This window comes from Dipodomys merriami, unplaced genomic scaffold, assembly GCF_024711535.1.
Source record: "Dipodomys merriami isolate MVZ:Mamm:240054 unplaced genomic scaffold, mDipMer1.0.p SCAF_177, whole genome shotgun sequence".
Taxonomy (NCBI): domain Eukaryota; kingdom Metazoa; phylum Chordata; class Mammalia; order Rodentia; family Heteromyidae; genus Dipodomys; species Dipodomys merriami.
Genome location: NW_027203126.1, coordinates 468,446 through 485,076, shown reverse-complemented (window position 1 = coordinate 485,076; position 16,631 = coordinate 468,446). Strand labels below are relative to the sequence as shown.

Here is a 16,631-nt window from a genome sequence, read left to right as displayed (position 1 = left end):
AAATAAATACATAAAATGAAGATTTTTTTTTCTGAACTCCCCAAACTGGGAATAAAAGCCAGATTTCTACTCCTGGGCTATCCTCTCAGCCTGAAGACTGCCACCTCTATTTAATCTTCAGGGAGAGGCAGGTGTCTGAAGCTCAGATGATGTTTGAATGTTCTCTCTAGAACTTGCTCACACTTGCCCCAGGCCTGCTGAGGAATGCTGAGGCCCTTAATAAGGCATCAGCCTAGACAGGGACAGCAGATTGTGGAGAATCTCCCTGCCCCCCAGCTCTGGGGCACTCGAGACTTGGCTGCCTGAAGATCACCGGCCTGCTCTTCTATGCCAGCAGGAGTAGTCCAGAGGCCCAAACCCCAAACAGACATGGACAGTCCTGACTCATGGAAGAAAAACCACTTGTATGATCTTAAAAGAGCAAGGGCTCATCCTAGCTTAACCACTCTATCTACTTGCAGAAAACAGTCCAGAAGGATTAACACCAAATGGCACTCTGCCATTTGAGCCACTCCTCCAGCTAGTTTTTGTTGGTTAATTAGAGATGGAGTCTCACCAATTTTTTTCCCTGGGCTGCCTGAAGAGCCCAGATCTGTCTCCTGAGTAGCTAGGATGACAGGCATGAGCCACCAGTGCCCAGCTAATAATTTTATTTTCTTTCTTTCTTTCTTTCTCTTTCTTTTTTGCCAGTCCTGGGGCTTGAACTCAGGGCCTGGGCACTGTCCTTGAACTTCTCTTCCTCAAGGCTAGCACTTTACCACTTGAGCCACAGAGCCTCTTCTGCCATTTCCTGTTTATGTGGTACTGAGGAATCAAACCTGGGACTTCATGCATGCTAGGCAAACACTCTACCACTAAGCCACATTCCTAGCCCAAAATTTCTAACTATGTAAAATGTCAGTGCATTCATTTTCCTTGCTAAAAGCCATGGCATTCAAGAGGGTAAGACTTTTTGTCTATTCCCCAGCTCTGGGATCTGCCAAGAGGAATGAATTACCACAGTCAGTTTGATGTCTATGCCGCCAAACTTTTATTATGCATTTATTCAGGCTTAAAACATCAGTGTGCATGCATTTTTGTTTGTTTGTGCTGGTCTTGGGTCTTGAACTCAGCTTTCTCTGAGCTGTTCTTGCTCAAGGTTAGCACTCTACTATTTGAGCCAAAGCTCCACTTCTGGCTTTTTTTTGGTAGTTTATTGGAAATAAGAGTCTCACAGATTTTTCCTTCCTAGGCTGGCTTTGAATTACAATCCTCAGATCTTAGCTCCTAAGTAGCTAGGATCGTAGTTGTGAGCCCCTGATCCCTGGCCATATCATACCTAACAAGAGGCCCTGATGATCTGTCGACAATGGTTGACAGAGACCTAATGCAGTTTCACAGTTTAAAATTAAAACACAATATGAAATTTCATAGTCAGGATAGAACACCTTGCCCTCTCCCTGAAATAGCTGGCTTCTGTCTTCCTTGGGGACCACTCAAAATAACCCAGCTGCCCTGTGCCTCCATTTCTTCAGGGCCCAGGCTCCTTCTACACCTCTTTTCTCCTCCCAGAACTTACCTAAAAAGCTCGTGTCCATCAACTGAAGCCTGGACACATCCCAGGCCTGTTTGATACCAATGTTGGGTAAACTGAGGCTGACTTTCCCATTGCTCTGTGGTTGAAGCCGCAGGAACGTTCTCAAGTTCAAGGCAGCTGCCAGTGCTACCTGTAGAAAGGGTGAAGGCAGTCAGCCAGAGTGAGGGCGAATGCTTCTACTCAGGCCAATGTCTCTCAAGACCATGCTTTTCACTGTTACATTGTCAAAACAGAATCTGAATGAAGAATATAAAGAAGGCAGCTGAGGTGAAGTGGAAAAAGCATGAACTTAAGCTGGAACAGACTTGGGCTCACTCCTAGCTCTACCAAAGTGCAGAGAGCTTGGTCAAGTTACTAGTTCTCTCCTAAACCACAGCTTCTGTAGGCTATTTGTAAAACAGGATAACAAAAGGATGTATCTTCTGTGGCTTTAGGATTAAGATAATGAATATGTCAGCCTCTTTTGCTGGCATCATTGTAACTTCTAAAACACTGAGTGAAGCCATGCACCTGTAGCTCATGCTTGTAATCCTAGCTACTCAGGAGGCTGAGATCTGAGCATCCAGTTGAGACAAGAAAGTTTATGATACTCTTATCTCCTCCAAATATATCCAGCAAAAGCTGCAAAATGGCTCAAGTAGTAGTGCACTAGCCTTGAACAAAAGAGCTTAGGAACAGAGCCCAGGCCCTGAGTTCAAGCCTCAGTACTAGCACAAAAATAAACAAACATCAAATGTTCCAGATCTCATTCTGCAAACCCATTTTCGTTCCACCTAGGTGATTTTATTCCATGTGTAGGGCTTTCATCTTTTTGCTATCTCAATGAGTGAGGCCAGAGTAGTTCTTCATTGGTAGAGACATCTTTCGTTGAATGGCTGGGGAGATGGGGCATTTTGCCTTGATTACTCCTCCGGATGTATCTTCTTGCAAGATTAGTGTTAGGGAGGAGTACCCAATCCTTGAAGGTCCTAGAGGCTTTTTACCTTGCCATGCACCACAGCATGTTCTCCATGAAGGATGACTTTCCCAGGAGCAGACACCAGCAAATCTTCTGACAACATGGCTTTTGGGAATCCTGAAAGAGAAAACCAGAATGAGGAACAAAGGTCACTAGATGTGAACACCAACGTGAGAAGATCCTAGACAAATCCCAGCTCAAGCGTCTCCCACCTCACATTTGCTATGTACCAGAAAGGCAGTGTGCTCAGTATGAGCTCAGTATGACAGCCAACTGGATAAATGAGAAAGATCTGGGTTCATATTCTTCAACTGAATGACCATGGGCCTGTTTTCCCACACATTATGTAGTTCCCTATAGTAATGGATTGTTAGGAAGGTTAAATGAATGCAAGAAAAACAGCATTATCTGGCACATTGTAAATCACTTGGTTAATACTGGGTCTACTATTGGTTTCTGCTTTTTATAACCACCGTTAGTAGAAGCAGAAGTTTACCTGGAGGTTGGATGTGTAGCTTAACAGTTAAGTCCTTGCTTAGGGACATCAAGGCCTTGTGTTTGATAGTGAGAGGAATCGGGGAGGGAGAGGTTTACATGAAACCAGGGACCAGAAAGAACTATTTACTGGACACTGGAGCTGTTTCCAATGTGTCGTAGCTATAAACAGGGTTGAGGAGCCATCTGATAACATCTATTTTGCACACTTTTTCTGTGTCAGCCCTGGGGCTTGAACTTATGGCCTGAGTGCTGTCCTTGAGCTTTGTTGTTGTTGTTCAGGGCCATGGCTCTGCCACGTTGTACCACAGGCTCACCTCCGGTTTTCTAGTGGTTAATTGGAGATACGAGTCTCACGGACTTTCCTGCCCAGACTGGCTTCGAACCTCGATCCTCAGAATTCAGCCTCCTGAGTGGCTAGGATGACAGGCGTGAGCCACCGACTCCTGGCTCTGCGGGTTGGGGAGTGTGTGCATTTTACATTCTTATCAATAATGCAAGATTTCCGACCCCCAAGTTTCAGACGACTGTGACCCCGGCTTCTTCAGGATCTGTCAGGTTTGAGGTCCCCGACCCCCCACAGGACGCATCCCCAGGGCTGAGGAAACTAAGTCAGAGAAGCCCGGAAGCCTTGACCCGGAGTCGTCCTGCGTCTTGGACCACGCGCCACCCCGTCCCACCAGCCAGGCCCCTCACCTGCCGCCGCAGCCAGCCCTCCGCGCCGAAACCCGAGCTCGTACTGTGCGCGGGCTCCACCATGCCCCGGCTCCCATGCCCTGTGGGAGGAAACCTGGTCCTTCCGTCTAGCCAATCAGAGCCCGCGAGCCGGGAATCTCTTTCCCGATTGGCCGAAGTATTGGCCAGTAGGCATCGCAGAAAAGCCGTCAGGGAATTATTTTTCCCACCCCCTCCCTTGAGCCAATGGTAAACAAGTCTCTGGGAGTGTCCCGCCCTGGTGCGAGAGCCACGAACCAATGGAAAAGGAGAACGGAGCGGTGGCGCGGCCAATGGAGGGTGGAGCCACGCTGGGGTCTTAGACGGAGGCCCCGCGGGGTCAATCCCCGACGCGCCGCCCATCGCATGGCTGTGTGGGGCCTGGGGGGCCGCCTTGGCCTGCGCGGGTACCTTGGCGCTAGTAGGTTACTATGTCCCCGTTTCCGGAGCCGCGCCCCTCAGGGCGAGGAAGACGGGGACGGGTGAGTATGTGGCCGGGAGGGAACTGGAGAACACCTGCCGTGAGTTCCGGTACTGTCACACTGGTGACGTCCCCTCTGTGCTCTGACGTCACCGCGGGCATCGTGGAAGCCGGAGATCAGGATTTTATTTGCACACGCGCAGCCCGGGCAGGGCACAGCCTCTGCGGGACAGGGGAGCCTGCGACTCGGGCTCTAAATAGTAAACCTTCCCTAGAACAGTGGATGCTATTCACACATACTCCAACGTGATGGAAAGAAGGTTTACGGCATCTTCTCTGGAACTTGGGCCTCACACCTCAAGCCCTGTAGTCTACCCTGAATTAATAACGAGTCCATATATTTTGTACCCCTTAATTTAACTCTTTGAATTAACTTTGCAATGTCACATGACCATTTAGAGCTATTTATTCAAGTTATAGGTTGCTATTTGGAAATGCCAATTTGGAGGGGGGGTGAGTTGGAGGACAAGGGGATGTTACCTTTTTTGGGGGGGGGGGAGGGAGATGTTGCTCAGTGACAGAGCATTTGCCTAGCAGGCCCAGGGGAGGGGGTTGTGGATAATGCCCAGCACTGTAAATAAGTTTTAATAGGTGTTGGTGGCTCACAACTATAATCCTAGCTATTTAGGAGGCTACTATGGAGAGGACTACTGTTTAAGACCAGTTGGGCAGAAGTCTGCAAGATTTCATCTCCAAAATAACCAGCAAAAAGCTGGGCTCAATGGTTAAAACCACTAGCCCCATCGTAGCAATTACAAGGCTCTGGTTCAAACCTCAGTACCACAGCATTTAAAAATTAAAACTTTTTTTGGTAAAAATGCCAGTATTCAAATCCTGTATTTTTCCATTTGGGTGGTTTTTGTTGTTGTTTTGTTTTTGTCTAGCATGGGGCTTGAACTCAGGGCTTGGGTGCTGTTGCTTAGCTCCTTTGATCAAGGCTAGCACTCTACCACTTTGAGCCACAGTTCCATTTCCAGTTTTTGAGTGGTTAATTGGACATAAGAGCCTCACAGGGACTTTTCTGCCTGGACTGTATTTCTAATGCGATCCTTAGATCTCAGCCTCCTAAGGAGCTAGGATTACAGGTGTGAGTTGCCAGAGCCTGGGTCAGTTTTTGTTTTGTTTCTGTTTCTGGTTTTGTTGTTATTGTTGTTGTTTTTAATTGCTGAATGCACTCAAAGCCTTGTAGAATGGAAGTGGCCTGGTTTTCTGGCCCTGACTTGGTGGTAAAGAGTCAGAATTGAGGAAGTGGAGCTATGACTCAAGTGGCAGAGTGCTTGCCTTAAGCTGAAGAGATTAGGGATACTGCCCAGGCCCAGAGTTCAAGCCCTACAACCACCACCACCAACAACAACAAAAAGTCCCAGTTGAAAGGTTTAGAGGTAAGAGTTAGAGGAGGAAAGAGGTCACAGTTTGGGGTCTGAAGTGGGACATTTTTGGTCATAAATTTCAGCACTGCCTCTTCCTCCCTGGGTGACCTCAGAAGATGAGGCACAGCAGTCCTGAAGTTAGAGGTAGCTCCTATCTTTGTGGTTATGGGAAAATTTCAGGGCTAATTCCAGGGGAGAATGCCTATAATACACTATGTTGCAAGGGCTATGGGAAGTGATTGATCTCTTCTTGCAGCAAATATTTATTGAGCACTCACATTGACCAGTGCTCAACATCAGCTACGCTGCAGATAGACATGAGGGCAAGACACAGAGTTTGCCTACAGACAACTTGCAACTAGAAGGTTTGGAGAAGAAAAGTGTCAACAAGAGATTAACATCCAAGAAGTGTGGGGTAAATGCCACCATCAAGGTTGCAAGCAGCAAGCTGAGACCCACTCATGGAGGTCCCCTGCATAAGCCATCCCCACTTACTGTCTCTTCATGTCTGCTTCCCCTTAGGCCACAGCCTTCTTCAAAGACACCCAAGATCCCCAAGATTTACACCAAAACAGGAGACAAAGGTAGGGTGGGGACAGATGAAAAATGCAATTAAAAAAAAAGCAGGTGACAAACAAACATCATTTTAGAGTTCTTCCAGCTTCCTTGTAGACACTAGAGACAATATGATGGGTCTGAATATGCATCACAAAAATGGAAGGTGAAATGAACAATGCCTAGAATATATTAAGTGATAAAACAAGTTGCAAGCCCAGATGGGGCAACTCATGCCTGTAGTCCCAGCTCCTTGGGAAGTGGAGATAGGAAGATGGAGGTGTGAAGCTGGCTCTAAACAAAAGCAAGGGCTTCCTGAAAAATGAATGAAGAGTTGGGGACATGGCTCAAGTGGTAGAAAATTCAATTCCAGTGCTAAAAAAAAAGAAAGAGGAAGAAAGAAAGAAGGGAAAGGAAGGTAGGTTGGGGTAAGTGTGGCTCAGAGCTCAGTGGTAGAGGCTTGCTTACCTGGCATGCTTGGGGCAAGGGTGCCCTCATAAAAGAAGACAAAACAAGTTACAGAACAGGGCTGGGAAGTTGGCTCAGTGGGAAGTTGGCTTCACATGCATGAGGCCCTGGGTTCGATTCCTCAGCACCACATAAGCAGAAAAGAGCCGGAAGTGGTGCTGTTGCTCAACTGGTAGGGCGCTAGCCTTGAGCTGAAGAGCTGAGGGACAGCGCCCAGGCCCAGAGTTCAGGCCCCATGACTGACAAAAAAAAAAAAAAAAAAGTAGCCGGGCGCTGGTGGCTCACGCCTGTAATCTTAGCTACTCAAGAGGCTAAGATCTGAGGATCTCGGTTCAAAGCCAGCCTGGGCAGGAGAAACCGTGAGACTCCTATCTCCAATAAACCACCAGAAAACCGGAAGTGGCGCTGTAGCTCAAGTGGTAGAGCGCTCGCTCACCTTGAGCTGAAGAGCTGAGGGACAGCACTCAGACCCAGAGTTCAAGCCCCAGGACCGACAAAAAAAAAAAAGTTACAGAACAATCTAAATCTTCTGAACCTATTTAGATAAAAAAAACTGTAGGGGGCTGGGAAGGTGGCTCAGTGGTAGAGTGCTTGCCTTGCATGCATGAAGCCCTGAGTTCAACTCCTCAGCACCACATAAGCAGAAAAAGCCGGAAGTGGCACTGTGGCTCAAGTGGTAGAGCGCTAGCCTTGAGCTGAAGAGCTGAGGGACAGCGCCCAGGCCCAGAGTTCAGGCCCCATGACTGACAAAAAAAACAAAACTGTATATGTGCATACACACACACATTAATTACTTTTTATAATGAGCATATATTACTCTGATAATTAAAAAAATACCAGTACATAATGTACAGAAAAAGACACAGAAGAATATATCAGCAGTATGATATCATTTTTGGAAATAATGCCGATCACTACTAGGCAATATTTTTTGATAGATACATACATAGTAAAAGTATAAACATCTGCAGAGGATAATTAAGGTACTGACCTGTACACTGAAAAAAAAGTAAAAATGGGAGAAGTAGGGTAGCACACACCTATAATCTCAACACCTGAGGCAGAGGCATGAGGGTCACAAATTCCAGGCCAGCCTGGGCTATTTAGTAAGTTCAAAACTACCCTGAGCTAAGTTAGACATTATAGGCTCACACCTGTAATCATAGTTACTCAGGAGGTTGAGATCTGAGGATTGTGGTTCAAACCCAGCCTGGGCAGGAAAGTTGTGAGACCCTTATCTCTAGTTAACCACCAAAAAGCCAGAAGTGGAGGTGTGGCTCAAGTGGTCGAGCACTAATCATGTGTAATAAAGCTAAGGGACAGCACTTAGGCCCTGCGATCAAGCCCCCCTACCAGCACAAAACAACAACAAACACAACAAAACAAAATTAAAAAAACCTACTGTGGACTACATAACAAAACCCTGTTGCAAAACAAAAGAGTTAATTTCAAGTCATTTATAGATTACCATGATAACCAAAAGACAACATACACAGAAATTACAAGTGTTATTTGTCCTCTCCAGGGACATCTGCACTCAGACATGGTTGGGACCGTTGGCTGTGGATCCCTGAATTGCGCAGCCTTGAATCAGGAATGGCTCTGTAGGAAGGTGCCCGACTTACAGGATTCAGGGAAGTCAGGGCTTTGCTGTGGCTTGGACACTGCCCCAAAGCAGGGCTAATTCTGTATATTGCAGGAAAGACCCTTGCTGAAGCCACAGTGGGTAACGCCACAGCAGTTACTCACTCTAGGCAGGAAGGGAACTGTGTGTCGGACTCAGGCCTGATGACTCACTGGTCTTGTTTCATTTGGTCTTGATTTATCACGGGGCAGCTCCTCTGATGGTTTTCTATGAAATTGTGTTCAAAGAAAACCACAGCCTACCTGTGAGTGTCCGGCCAGGACCTGTCATGACAGTGCCAGGCACCACAAACCATGACCCAGACTGAAAAGGATCCTGACTGTATGTGTAACCTACACACAGCTTTGGTTTTTGTTGTTGTTGTTTTATTGCCAGTCCTGGGGCTTGAACTCAGATCTTGGGCACTGTCCGCGAGCTTCTTTTGCTCAAGGCTAGCACTCTACCACTTGAACCACAGTGCCACTTCCAGCTTTTCCTGTGCATATGGTACTGGGGAATTGAACCCAGGGCTTTATGCATGCTAGGCAAGCACTCTACCACTAAGCCACATTCCCGGCCCCCACACTTTGTTTTCTGAGCAGGTTAGTTTGTACAGGATTCTTTTGGGGTAAAGGGGATCACTTAGTAAGCATTTATTTTGAGAATGTTGGAGATTGAACCTAGGGTTAGGCAGAACACAGGGGTGTGTTCAGTCCATGCATCTCATAAGCTTGTGCGTTTATCATTGCACTTTCTATGTTATACTTCAGGTTGAAAGGGGGTTTGGGGGGCTGTCATTACTGGGGGTTGAACTGAGGGCCTTGTACTTCCTAGGAAGGTGCTGTAACTACTTGAGCTACTCTGATAGTTCCTGACACCCACCTACCTTCCTTCCTTTCTTCCTTCCCTCCTTCCTTCCTTTCACAATGTATCAGGGAAAAAAAAAAATAACAAAATGCCTTTCTGCAGGGTTTTCAAGCACCTTTACAGGAGAAAGGAGACGCAAGGACGACCAAGTATTTGAAGCTGTGGGAACTACAGATGAGTTAAGCTCAGCTATTGGGTAAGGGACATTGCATTGGCCTTGAGGTTGAGCCTGAACCATCGGGCACCAGTGAATGGAAGTTGTCCATGTTGGACGGCCAGAAGCAGAGGCTGTCAGCTTGGCAGGGCTGCAGGCCACAGGCACCTCTCCCTTCTAGCCTTACCCGCTCCCTCTAGCCAGCATGTGTCCCTCTCCATGGTCCCGGGAGCTGCCTTCCCCTCTGACCCTGGTCCTCTCACTTTCCTGGTGAATATGTATGCCATCCAGTATATATTAACTTGTAAATAAGTAAAGGTTTAACAAGGGTGACTCCAAAAATTAGTCAGGATAGGCCAGGGCACGTTATGATGATGAGCAGCTCCAAAACCTCATGGCTTCCCAAACCAAAGGTGCATTTCCTGCTCTTCTGCCAGCCTGCCTCAGGCTGATGGTTTCTCTGTTCCACTTGGCCTTCCCTCTGAGATCCAGGCTGCTACCTTTGGTAGCAGCTTAGCCTGGCACTTAAAGCTCCCCAGGGAGTGACCTGTGCTCAGACCTCACCAGGCAGTGCCTGATGCCAGTGAGGTGGGAGGGGGTAGCACACACCAAGAACTGTGTGGTTCCAGGGGTATGGGAATGAACTGGGTTCAAATTCTGATGCTCTTGCCTATGAACTGTGTGACTTCAGACAAGTCACCCAGCCTCTCTGAACCTCGGTTTGCTACTCTGTCAGACAGTCATGGTAACACTGTTCATCTCTGTTCTTTTTTTTGTTTGTTTGTTTTTTTTGCCAGTCCCAGGGCTTGAACTCAGGGTCTAAGCACTGTCCCTGAGTTTCTTTTGCTCAAGGCTAGCACTCATATCATTTGAGCTACAGCACCACTTCCAGCTTTTTCTGTGCGTGTGGTATTGAGAAATCAAACCCAGGGCTTCATGCATGCTAGGCAAGCGCTTTACCACAGAGCCACCTTCCAGCCTCATCTCTGTTCCTGTGAGGATTTAATGAGATAAATCTGTGTGTGTGTCTCCCCCACCCCCCACCCCATTCCTTCCAGGGTCTGCTCAAGAAATAGTAATGTTAGCTATTGTCATCAGCACGCTAACGTTCATGCCGTGCTGTCAGGTCTCAGAGGTGGCTAGACTAGGTGAGATTTTTTTCAGGACAGACAATAGCAGAGGTACACAGTTTGCTAGCAGGGACGGATGGCAGGCCTACGAGAAAAGGACACCCGTGACTGCTCTTGGACCTTTTGTCTCACAGCCTGGATTAGAAGCCTGTGCTTTCTTCTTCTTCCTCATAGGTTTGCCATGGAACTGATCACAGAAAAGGGCCACGCCTTTGCCAACGAGCTCGAGAATGTAAGTAGCATGGTCTCACCCCACCATGGAGTTTTTCATCCCTAGGGACTGGTGACCACAACTTGAGCTGTAATCTTACCGTGGCTTCCTCTGGTCATCCTCGTGAGCTGTTCATTCACCTGCAGCATGGCGGACGATCAGAAGTAATCCTTCACGGGGGAGGGCTGAGGACAATGCCAAGTGAAGGGAGGGTAAAAGAGAGCTGTCATCAGCCAGGGGTCTTGGGCAGTATGGAGGGACAGTGTGTGTTGTCCCTCTGGGGTGGGCTTGCTACTGGCATCTATGCATGCAGATCAGGGTTAAACATCCCACAAGGCACAGGCAGCTCCCCTCCATAAAGAATGAGCCCAAAGGCAGCTCAGCCCACAGGACTCCTGCTTGTTCTCAGGGGCCTGGGTCCCGGAAGCAGCAGGGTCTCTGCAGGGATGCCATCCCAGAATGCTTTGGAGTATGCCCAAGCTATCCATCTATGCACTGACCCAGGTCTAGAACTGGTCCAGACAGGCACAGGGTGGCTCACGCCTGTAAACCTAGCTACTCAGGAGGCTGAGGTAAAAGGATCACTGTTTGAAGCCAGCCTGGGCAAGAAAGTTGCAAGTGGAGCTGTGACTCAAGTGGTAGAGAGCTAGCCTTGACCATAAAAGCTCAGGGACAGTGCCCAGGCCCAGAGTTCAAGCCCTAGGACGAGCACAAAAATAAAATAGACTAGAATAGAATTAGTCCATATGGGAGCCCAGCTCGATTCTGCTCCAGGAGCTCCTTCCAGGATATCCAGAGCGTCTGAGTTCCAGAACTTTACAGTGCTTTATGATCACATCTGGCCATAACTAGTTTGAAAATCAAGGCTGTTGGTTTCGAGAGGAGAAGGATGCTCACAAGGAAGGCCCAGATGTAAGGGAGCTGGTGCCAGAGTCGAGAAAGTTCCTCGGGGCCTTTTCTCCCCCTCAGACCCAAGAAAGCCATGTCAGGTGCCCTCCACAGGGCTGGGTGGGCCGTGAAGACACGGCGTTCTCACAGGACAGCAGTGCCTGGGCTCAGTGACACCCCCAGTAGGGAACTGCACCCTTTCCACCCCTGCCACACATAGTCTTCACTCTCACTCTCGCTCCCCAGATCCAGTGCACCCTGCAGGACGTAGGCTCTGCCCTGGCCACGCCGCACTCCTCGGCTCGGGAGGCCCACTTAAGTAATCCTCTGACCCTGCTGGGGGGTGCAGAGGGCTCGGGGTGGGGGCATCCTCTTTGGTGCTGCCCCAGGGCTGACTTGGGTGGGAGGGAAGGAACTCTCCCAGCAGCTAGAAGCCTTTGGGTTGGGGGGGCGGGGCAGCAGGAAGGATGTGGGCGTTTCCTGTGCGTGGTGGGCGTGGTCTCATGGCAGCTTCCTTGTCCTGACTCCTCAGAGCGGGTGACATTTGAGGCAAGCCGCATCCTAGAGCTGGAGCAGTGGATCGACAAGTACACCAGCCAGCTGCCCCCTCTCACAGCTTTTATTCTGCCCGTACGTCATCCCAGCATCCTCCCCTGGGAAGGGAAGCGGGTACAGGCCCCGTGTATAGGCAGAACCCCTGGACCCTTTAGCTTTAATAGGAACAGGAGCTGTGCACCAGCCCCGTGCCCCTCCCCAGCGCTGCCCACTTTGGAGGAGAGTCCCCCTGTGCATGTACTTGGCAGTGGCCCTGGACAGCACTCTCCCGGTGGTGGGGCAGGGTCTGGGTCTCTAGGAGCCTGTGTGCAGCATGAGCACCTGCTTTCTTCTCTTTCAGTCTGGAGGCAAGAGCAGTGCAGCCCTGCATTTCTGCCGGGCCGTGTGCCGCCGTGCTGAGCGATGGTAAGACCATGTAGCAGAAGCCCACTTTCTAGGAGTTAAGAGATGGCTCCCAAAGCCGGGTGCTGGTGGCTCACGCCTGTCGTCCTAGCTACACAGGAGGCTGAGATCTGAGGATCGCAGTGCAAAGCCAGCTCAGGCAGGAAAGTCAATGAGACTCTTATCTCCAATAAACCGCTCAGAAAACCAGAAGTGGCGCTGTGGCTCAAGTGGTAGAGCGCTTGCCTTGAGCTGAAGAGCTGAGGGACAGCGCCCAGGCCCAGAGTTCAAGCCCCACGACTGACAAAAAGTGAGAGAGAGAGAGGGAGGGAGAGAGAGAGAGAGAGGGCTCCCAGAGGTGACATTGTGGCTGGAGTCACCTGTGTCACCCATGGCAGAGTACCCAGCCAACCTGAGTGTTTTCTGTAGCAGGAAGGCTTTGTCCTGCACACAAAGCTCTTAGGCCCAGACAGAGCCTCAGGCATGTCCTGGGTTCTTGGAACTTGGGCTTCACAAGAATGAAACATCGCTTGTTTACAAAGTCATCCACATCAGCAGGACCAAGGCCCTCTAAAGGGCTGGGCTGAGCCCTCCAAGGGGCAGACAGTGCCCCAGCCCCACCCTGGGGCAGACTGTCAGAGCAGGGCGATGGGCAGCAACGTTGCTTCTGCATGAAGAGCGCCAGTGCATGGAGGGGAATGAGGTGCCCATGGGGCAGGCCTGCCAGGCACCTGCCCTGGCCACCAGCCCGTGGTGTAGCCTGGATGGGGATGAGAAGCCCGAGCCTCAGTCCCGAGGATCATTTTCTCATGGGCTCTGACAGCGTCCCGCATGAAGGGCTCGGCAAGGCCTTGCCACATGCTGGTGCTTGGCAGATTCAGTCTGTGATTCCGGTGTGCAGACACGAGCTGTCGTGGTCCCCCGAGCTCTCCCTCGACAGCCGCTCTAAGTCACAGCTTAGGACAGGTAGCGCCTGGGGAGGCTGGAGGCCGGAGGCTGGCCACTCCATCACACCAGGGAGAACCCCAGGCCCTGTGGAGTTCAGCAGGCTGCTCCCCTCGTCTCCCCCTCTCATACACCATCCATCCTCGGCCTGTTGGGAAATACTGGCTGGGACAGTTGGCCTGACTGTGTTTCCTCTTTTTCTCAGTGTGGTGCCTTTAGTCCAGACGGGGGAAACTGATGCAAACGTGGCCAAGTTCTTAAACAGGTACTTGTGGGAGTGTGGCAGTGGAACTTAACAGCAGTGCCACAGGCCCGGGGAACAGTGCCAGGGCTGCCCCCCCCCATCACCCCCTACTTGTCATGTGTTTATAGGTGTATGACATGTGCCTAGCACTGTGCCAGGCTCGGGGAAGGCAGCTGAGCCCTCTTCCTGTGAGGTGAAGGCCTGGCGGGAGACCACTGCAGAGCCAGCAGAGACGATGCTAATCACAAGGACAGGGTGGCAGGCCGAGGCCCTCGGGGAGGGCACCTGGGCGCCTCAGGAAGGCTTTCCCAGCTATGTCGATAGTGACCAGGAGTCTGACCTCCTGAGCCAGTCTCAGGGGGTTGGGGGGAGTCATACAAGCACCTGGGGGGCAGGTGGAGCAATTTCCTCCCAGGAGGAAGGAGGAGGACTAGGTTCTGGGCAGTATAATATTCCAGGCCCACGCTTCTACCAGGCCATCAGTAGTGTCTGTACACATTTTGGATTGTCACAAGGATGTTGAGGGGTGCTACTGGATCTAGTGGGTAGAGTTCAGGGATGTAGATGGTGTCAAGGTTTCGAACCTGCTGACACCTCTCCTCACACAGACTCCTGGAGCTTGGGGTTTACAATTCCTCCTAAAAGGCTAACAGAAGCAGGACCCGGGTACCACTGACCTAACTCATTTCAGATCTTTCTCTTTGCTCCTCTGATCTCCAGGCTCAGCGATTACCTCTTCACCCTAGCTAGATATGCAGCCATGAAGGAGGGCAACCAAGAGAAAATATACAAGAAGAGGGACTAAGTCTAACTCACTGGGCCATGATGGACACAGGTTTCACAGGCCCTGCATGGTGACCACTGTGACTTTTGCCCTTTGCCCTCCTGGGGCCTGAAGAGCTCACTCCCATGGGTGCAGGCCCCGGTCGCCTCATCCTCTGTCCCTTCCCACAAGGGAAGTTTCTGCCCAGCCTTCCCAGGCTGCCTTGCATTTTCCCGGGCTGCCTTGTGTCTTCCTGTATCTACCCAGGCTGCCCTGCATCTCTGTGGAACTGGGGTCAACTCAGTATTGCAGAAGACACCAATGCCATGGCTGAGAGGAAAGGGAGGTGAGCAGAAGAAAGAATAAAAGTGGGAAAGAATGTGTGTGTGTGTCTGGGGGGGAGGGGAGATAATGCATTCCGGAGTGAACCCCCTCCCGCTGCCAGCTCAGGTTCAAGGGTTTGTGATGGGAATGCAGCCCTTGGAAGTGTAAGCGTGATTTACTTGTGTCAGTGGGGCTTTCAGTGTCAGGTTTATAAAGGAGAAGCAGGCAGGACTGGGCCGTTGGGTCACCTGTGAGCCACCCATCACCACCACAGGGCAGGGAAGGGATGTTTCAGAGCCATAGTTCTCAGCAGCCTTGGCCTGGGATTGCAAGGTGGGGGTGCAGCGTGGAGAATCCCCTTTCACGGGTGGGGGCGGGGGCGGGGGCAGGAGGGAGGCTGTGGGGAGAGGGAGGCCAGTTGACAGCAGACGTGAGGTCACAGGTGCGGCCAGGCTCTCACAGACAATCTGCCACTGTCACCGCCACCCCGTCCTGTAGTCCAACACCACTACCAGTGCCAGCTGTGTCCTTGGAAATACACACATTTACGAAGGGCAGAGAGGCTGCCCCAAGAACCAAAGGAGTCTACCTTTGGGAAGGACAGGCTCACGCTGCCATCAGGGCTGAGCTACCTGGCAATCCCTGTTCAGCTATCATTTATGTATCAAGCTCCCGCGGAGCAGCAGGCTCCCTGCTCATCATGCCCGGCTGGCAAATGAGCAAATGTTAGGTGTCAGCCACAGGCACAGTCCTCGCCATCTCCCCTGCAGAGCATGTCTATTAGGAAGTCTGCAGCTCTGGGGCACAGAGAGTGAGACGCAGATGCCCAGCAGGGAGGAAAAGCCCTGGGAAGAGGCCTTGTCCACTACCACCGTAGTGAGAAGGAGGAGGTGTGTTAGGCAGACCGGCTCAGCAGGACTGAAACCGGAAGAGCAACCCAAGGTACCTAAATGCTATGTAGTTTCTCCAGGCCAGCCAGGAAGGCAGATAGCCCAGTGCCATTGCTCAGTTGTGGCCACAGAAGCCCCCAAAGGCTCCCTGGGATGGGCAAGCTAGACACAGTAAACAACAGCGCCATGGGAAAGATCAGAGATGGGCTCTGATTGTGTGCAACACCCTTCTAGTCCTTCCTGCAGAGCTGTGGCAGGCTGGACCTCAGCATTCAGGTTCCGGGTGCAGGGCAGGTGTTTCTGTGCCGCTGGCCTGGTTAGAACGGCGCTGGCATGGGCGGCACAGAGGATGGGCTGCTCTTCTGCCCTGCCAGAGCAGAGCCCCAGGCAAAAGGAAAAGTATTCCCCAAAATACACTGACCAACACATCTGCCTGTATCTTGAGCTAAGTGGGAATATAGAATAAAATCCTGCAGTCAACGTACGTATGAGCTCTAGGAAATCTCAGGACCCATCATTCATTGTACGCGGACACAGGGTTGCAAAACAAAGAGCAAGCTGTTGTTTATGTAAATGGTGGCGCAGGGCGTAGCAAACATAGATCTTTGTGTGTGTGTGTGTGTGTGTGTGTGTGTGTGTGTGTGTGTGTGTGTGTGTGTGTGTGTGTAATTCAACTTGAAAATGACGTGAAAATTGGCATGAAAAAGTAGAAGATACTGCAGGAAAGCATCTCATCTTGACGACTTGAGGACTGAGTGTCTCACATTCCTCATACCTTTTGCACTCCCCCCTCCACCCAAAATGAGTGTCCTTTGCTCTGCCCTGGCCCAGGTCAGCTCCCAGACAGGAAGAGAGTGTCCCCAGCAGGGATGCCAGCCGGCACTGCAGAAGGGCCCAGTGCCAAGTGTGCCCCGATTTCATCAGAACTCCACAGCAGCTGTGGAGGGGGAGGGGACTCTATTCTGCAGGTAGGGAAACTGAGGCAGAAAGGGCTGGCCTGAGATTTGATCTCATGATTCCTGGCCTCCCCACCCCCAA

At 50.7% G+C, this 16,631-nt stretch overlaps 2 protein-coding genes across 4 annotated transcripts in view; one reads left to right on the top strand and one right to left on the bottom strand.

Moving 5' to 3' along the window:
* LOC138829830 (protein FAM222A) overlaps positions 1 to 3,816 on the bottom strand; it is a 129,484-nt gene extending 125,668 nt beyond the window's left edge. Inside the window, exons 1-4 of one of the 3 annotated variants that reach the window (XM_070026370.1) lie at positions 3,726 to 3,809; positions 3,347 to 3,481; positions 2,560 to 2,651; positions 1,559 to 1,706 (exon numbers count right to left, since the gene is read on the bottom strand). In XM_070026370.1, coding sequence (XP_069882471.1) covers positions 1,559 to 1,706; positions 2,560 to 2,637 — 226 coding nt within the window. In that variant the 5' untranslated portion in view covers positions 2,638 to 2,651; positions 3,347 to 3,481; positions 3,726 to 3,809. Of the gene's footprint in view, positions 1 to 1,558; positions 1,707 to 2,559; positions 2,652 to 3,346; positions 3,482 to 3,725 lie in introns of all 3 variants that reach the window. The other 2 variants (XM_070026372.1, XM_070026367.1) reach the window with 2 other exon arrangements.
* A 260-nt stretch (positions 3,817 to 4,076) lies between these two features.
* On the top strand, positions 4,077 to 14,758 carry LOC138829807 (corrinoid adenosyltransferase MMAB). The gene is made up of 9 exons (XM_070026323.1): positions 4,077 to 4,225; positions 6,117 to 6,178; positions 9,211 to 9,304; positions 10,567 to 10,624; positions 11,738 to 11,810; positions 12,024 to 12,121; positions 12,387 to 12,451; positions 13,578 to 13,637; positions 14,337 to 14,758. The coding sequence occupies exons 1-9, from the start codon at positions 4,110 to 4,112 to the stop codon at positions 14,419 to 14,421; spliced, it is 711 nt and encodes a 236-aa protein (XP_069882424.1). The 5' UTR covers positions 4,077 to 4,109; the 3' UTR covers positions 14,422 to 14,758.
* Positions 14,759 to 16,631: the final 1,873 nt, after the last annotated feature.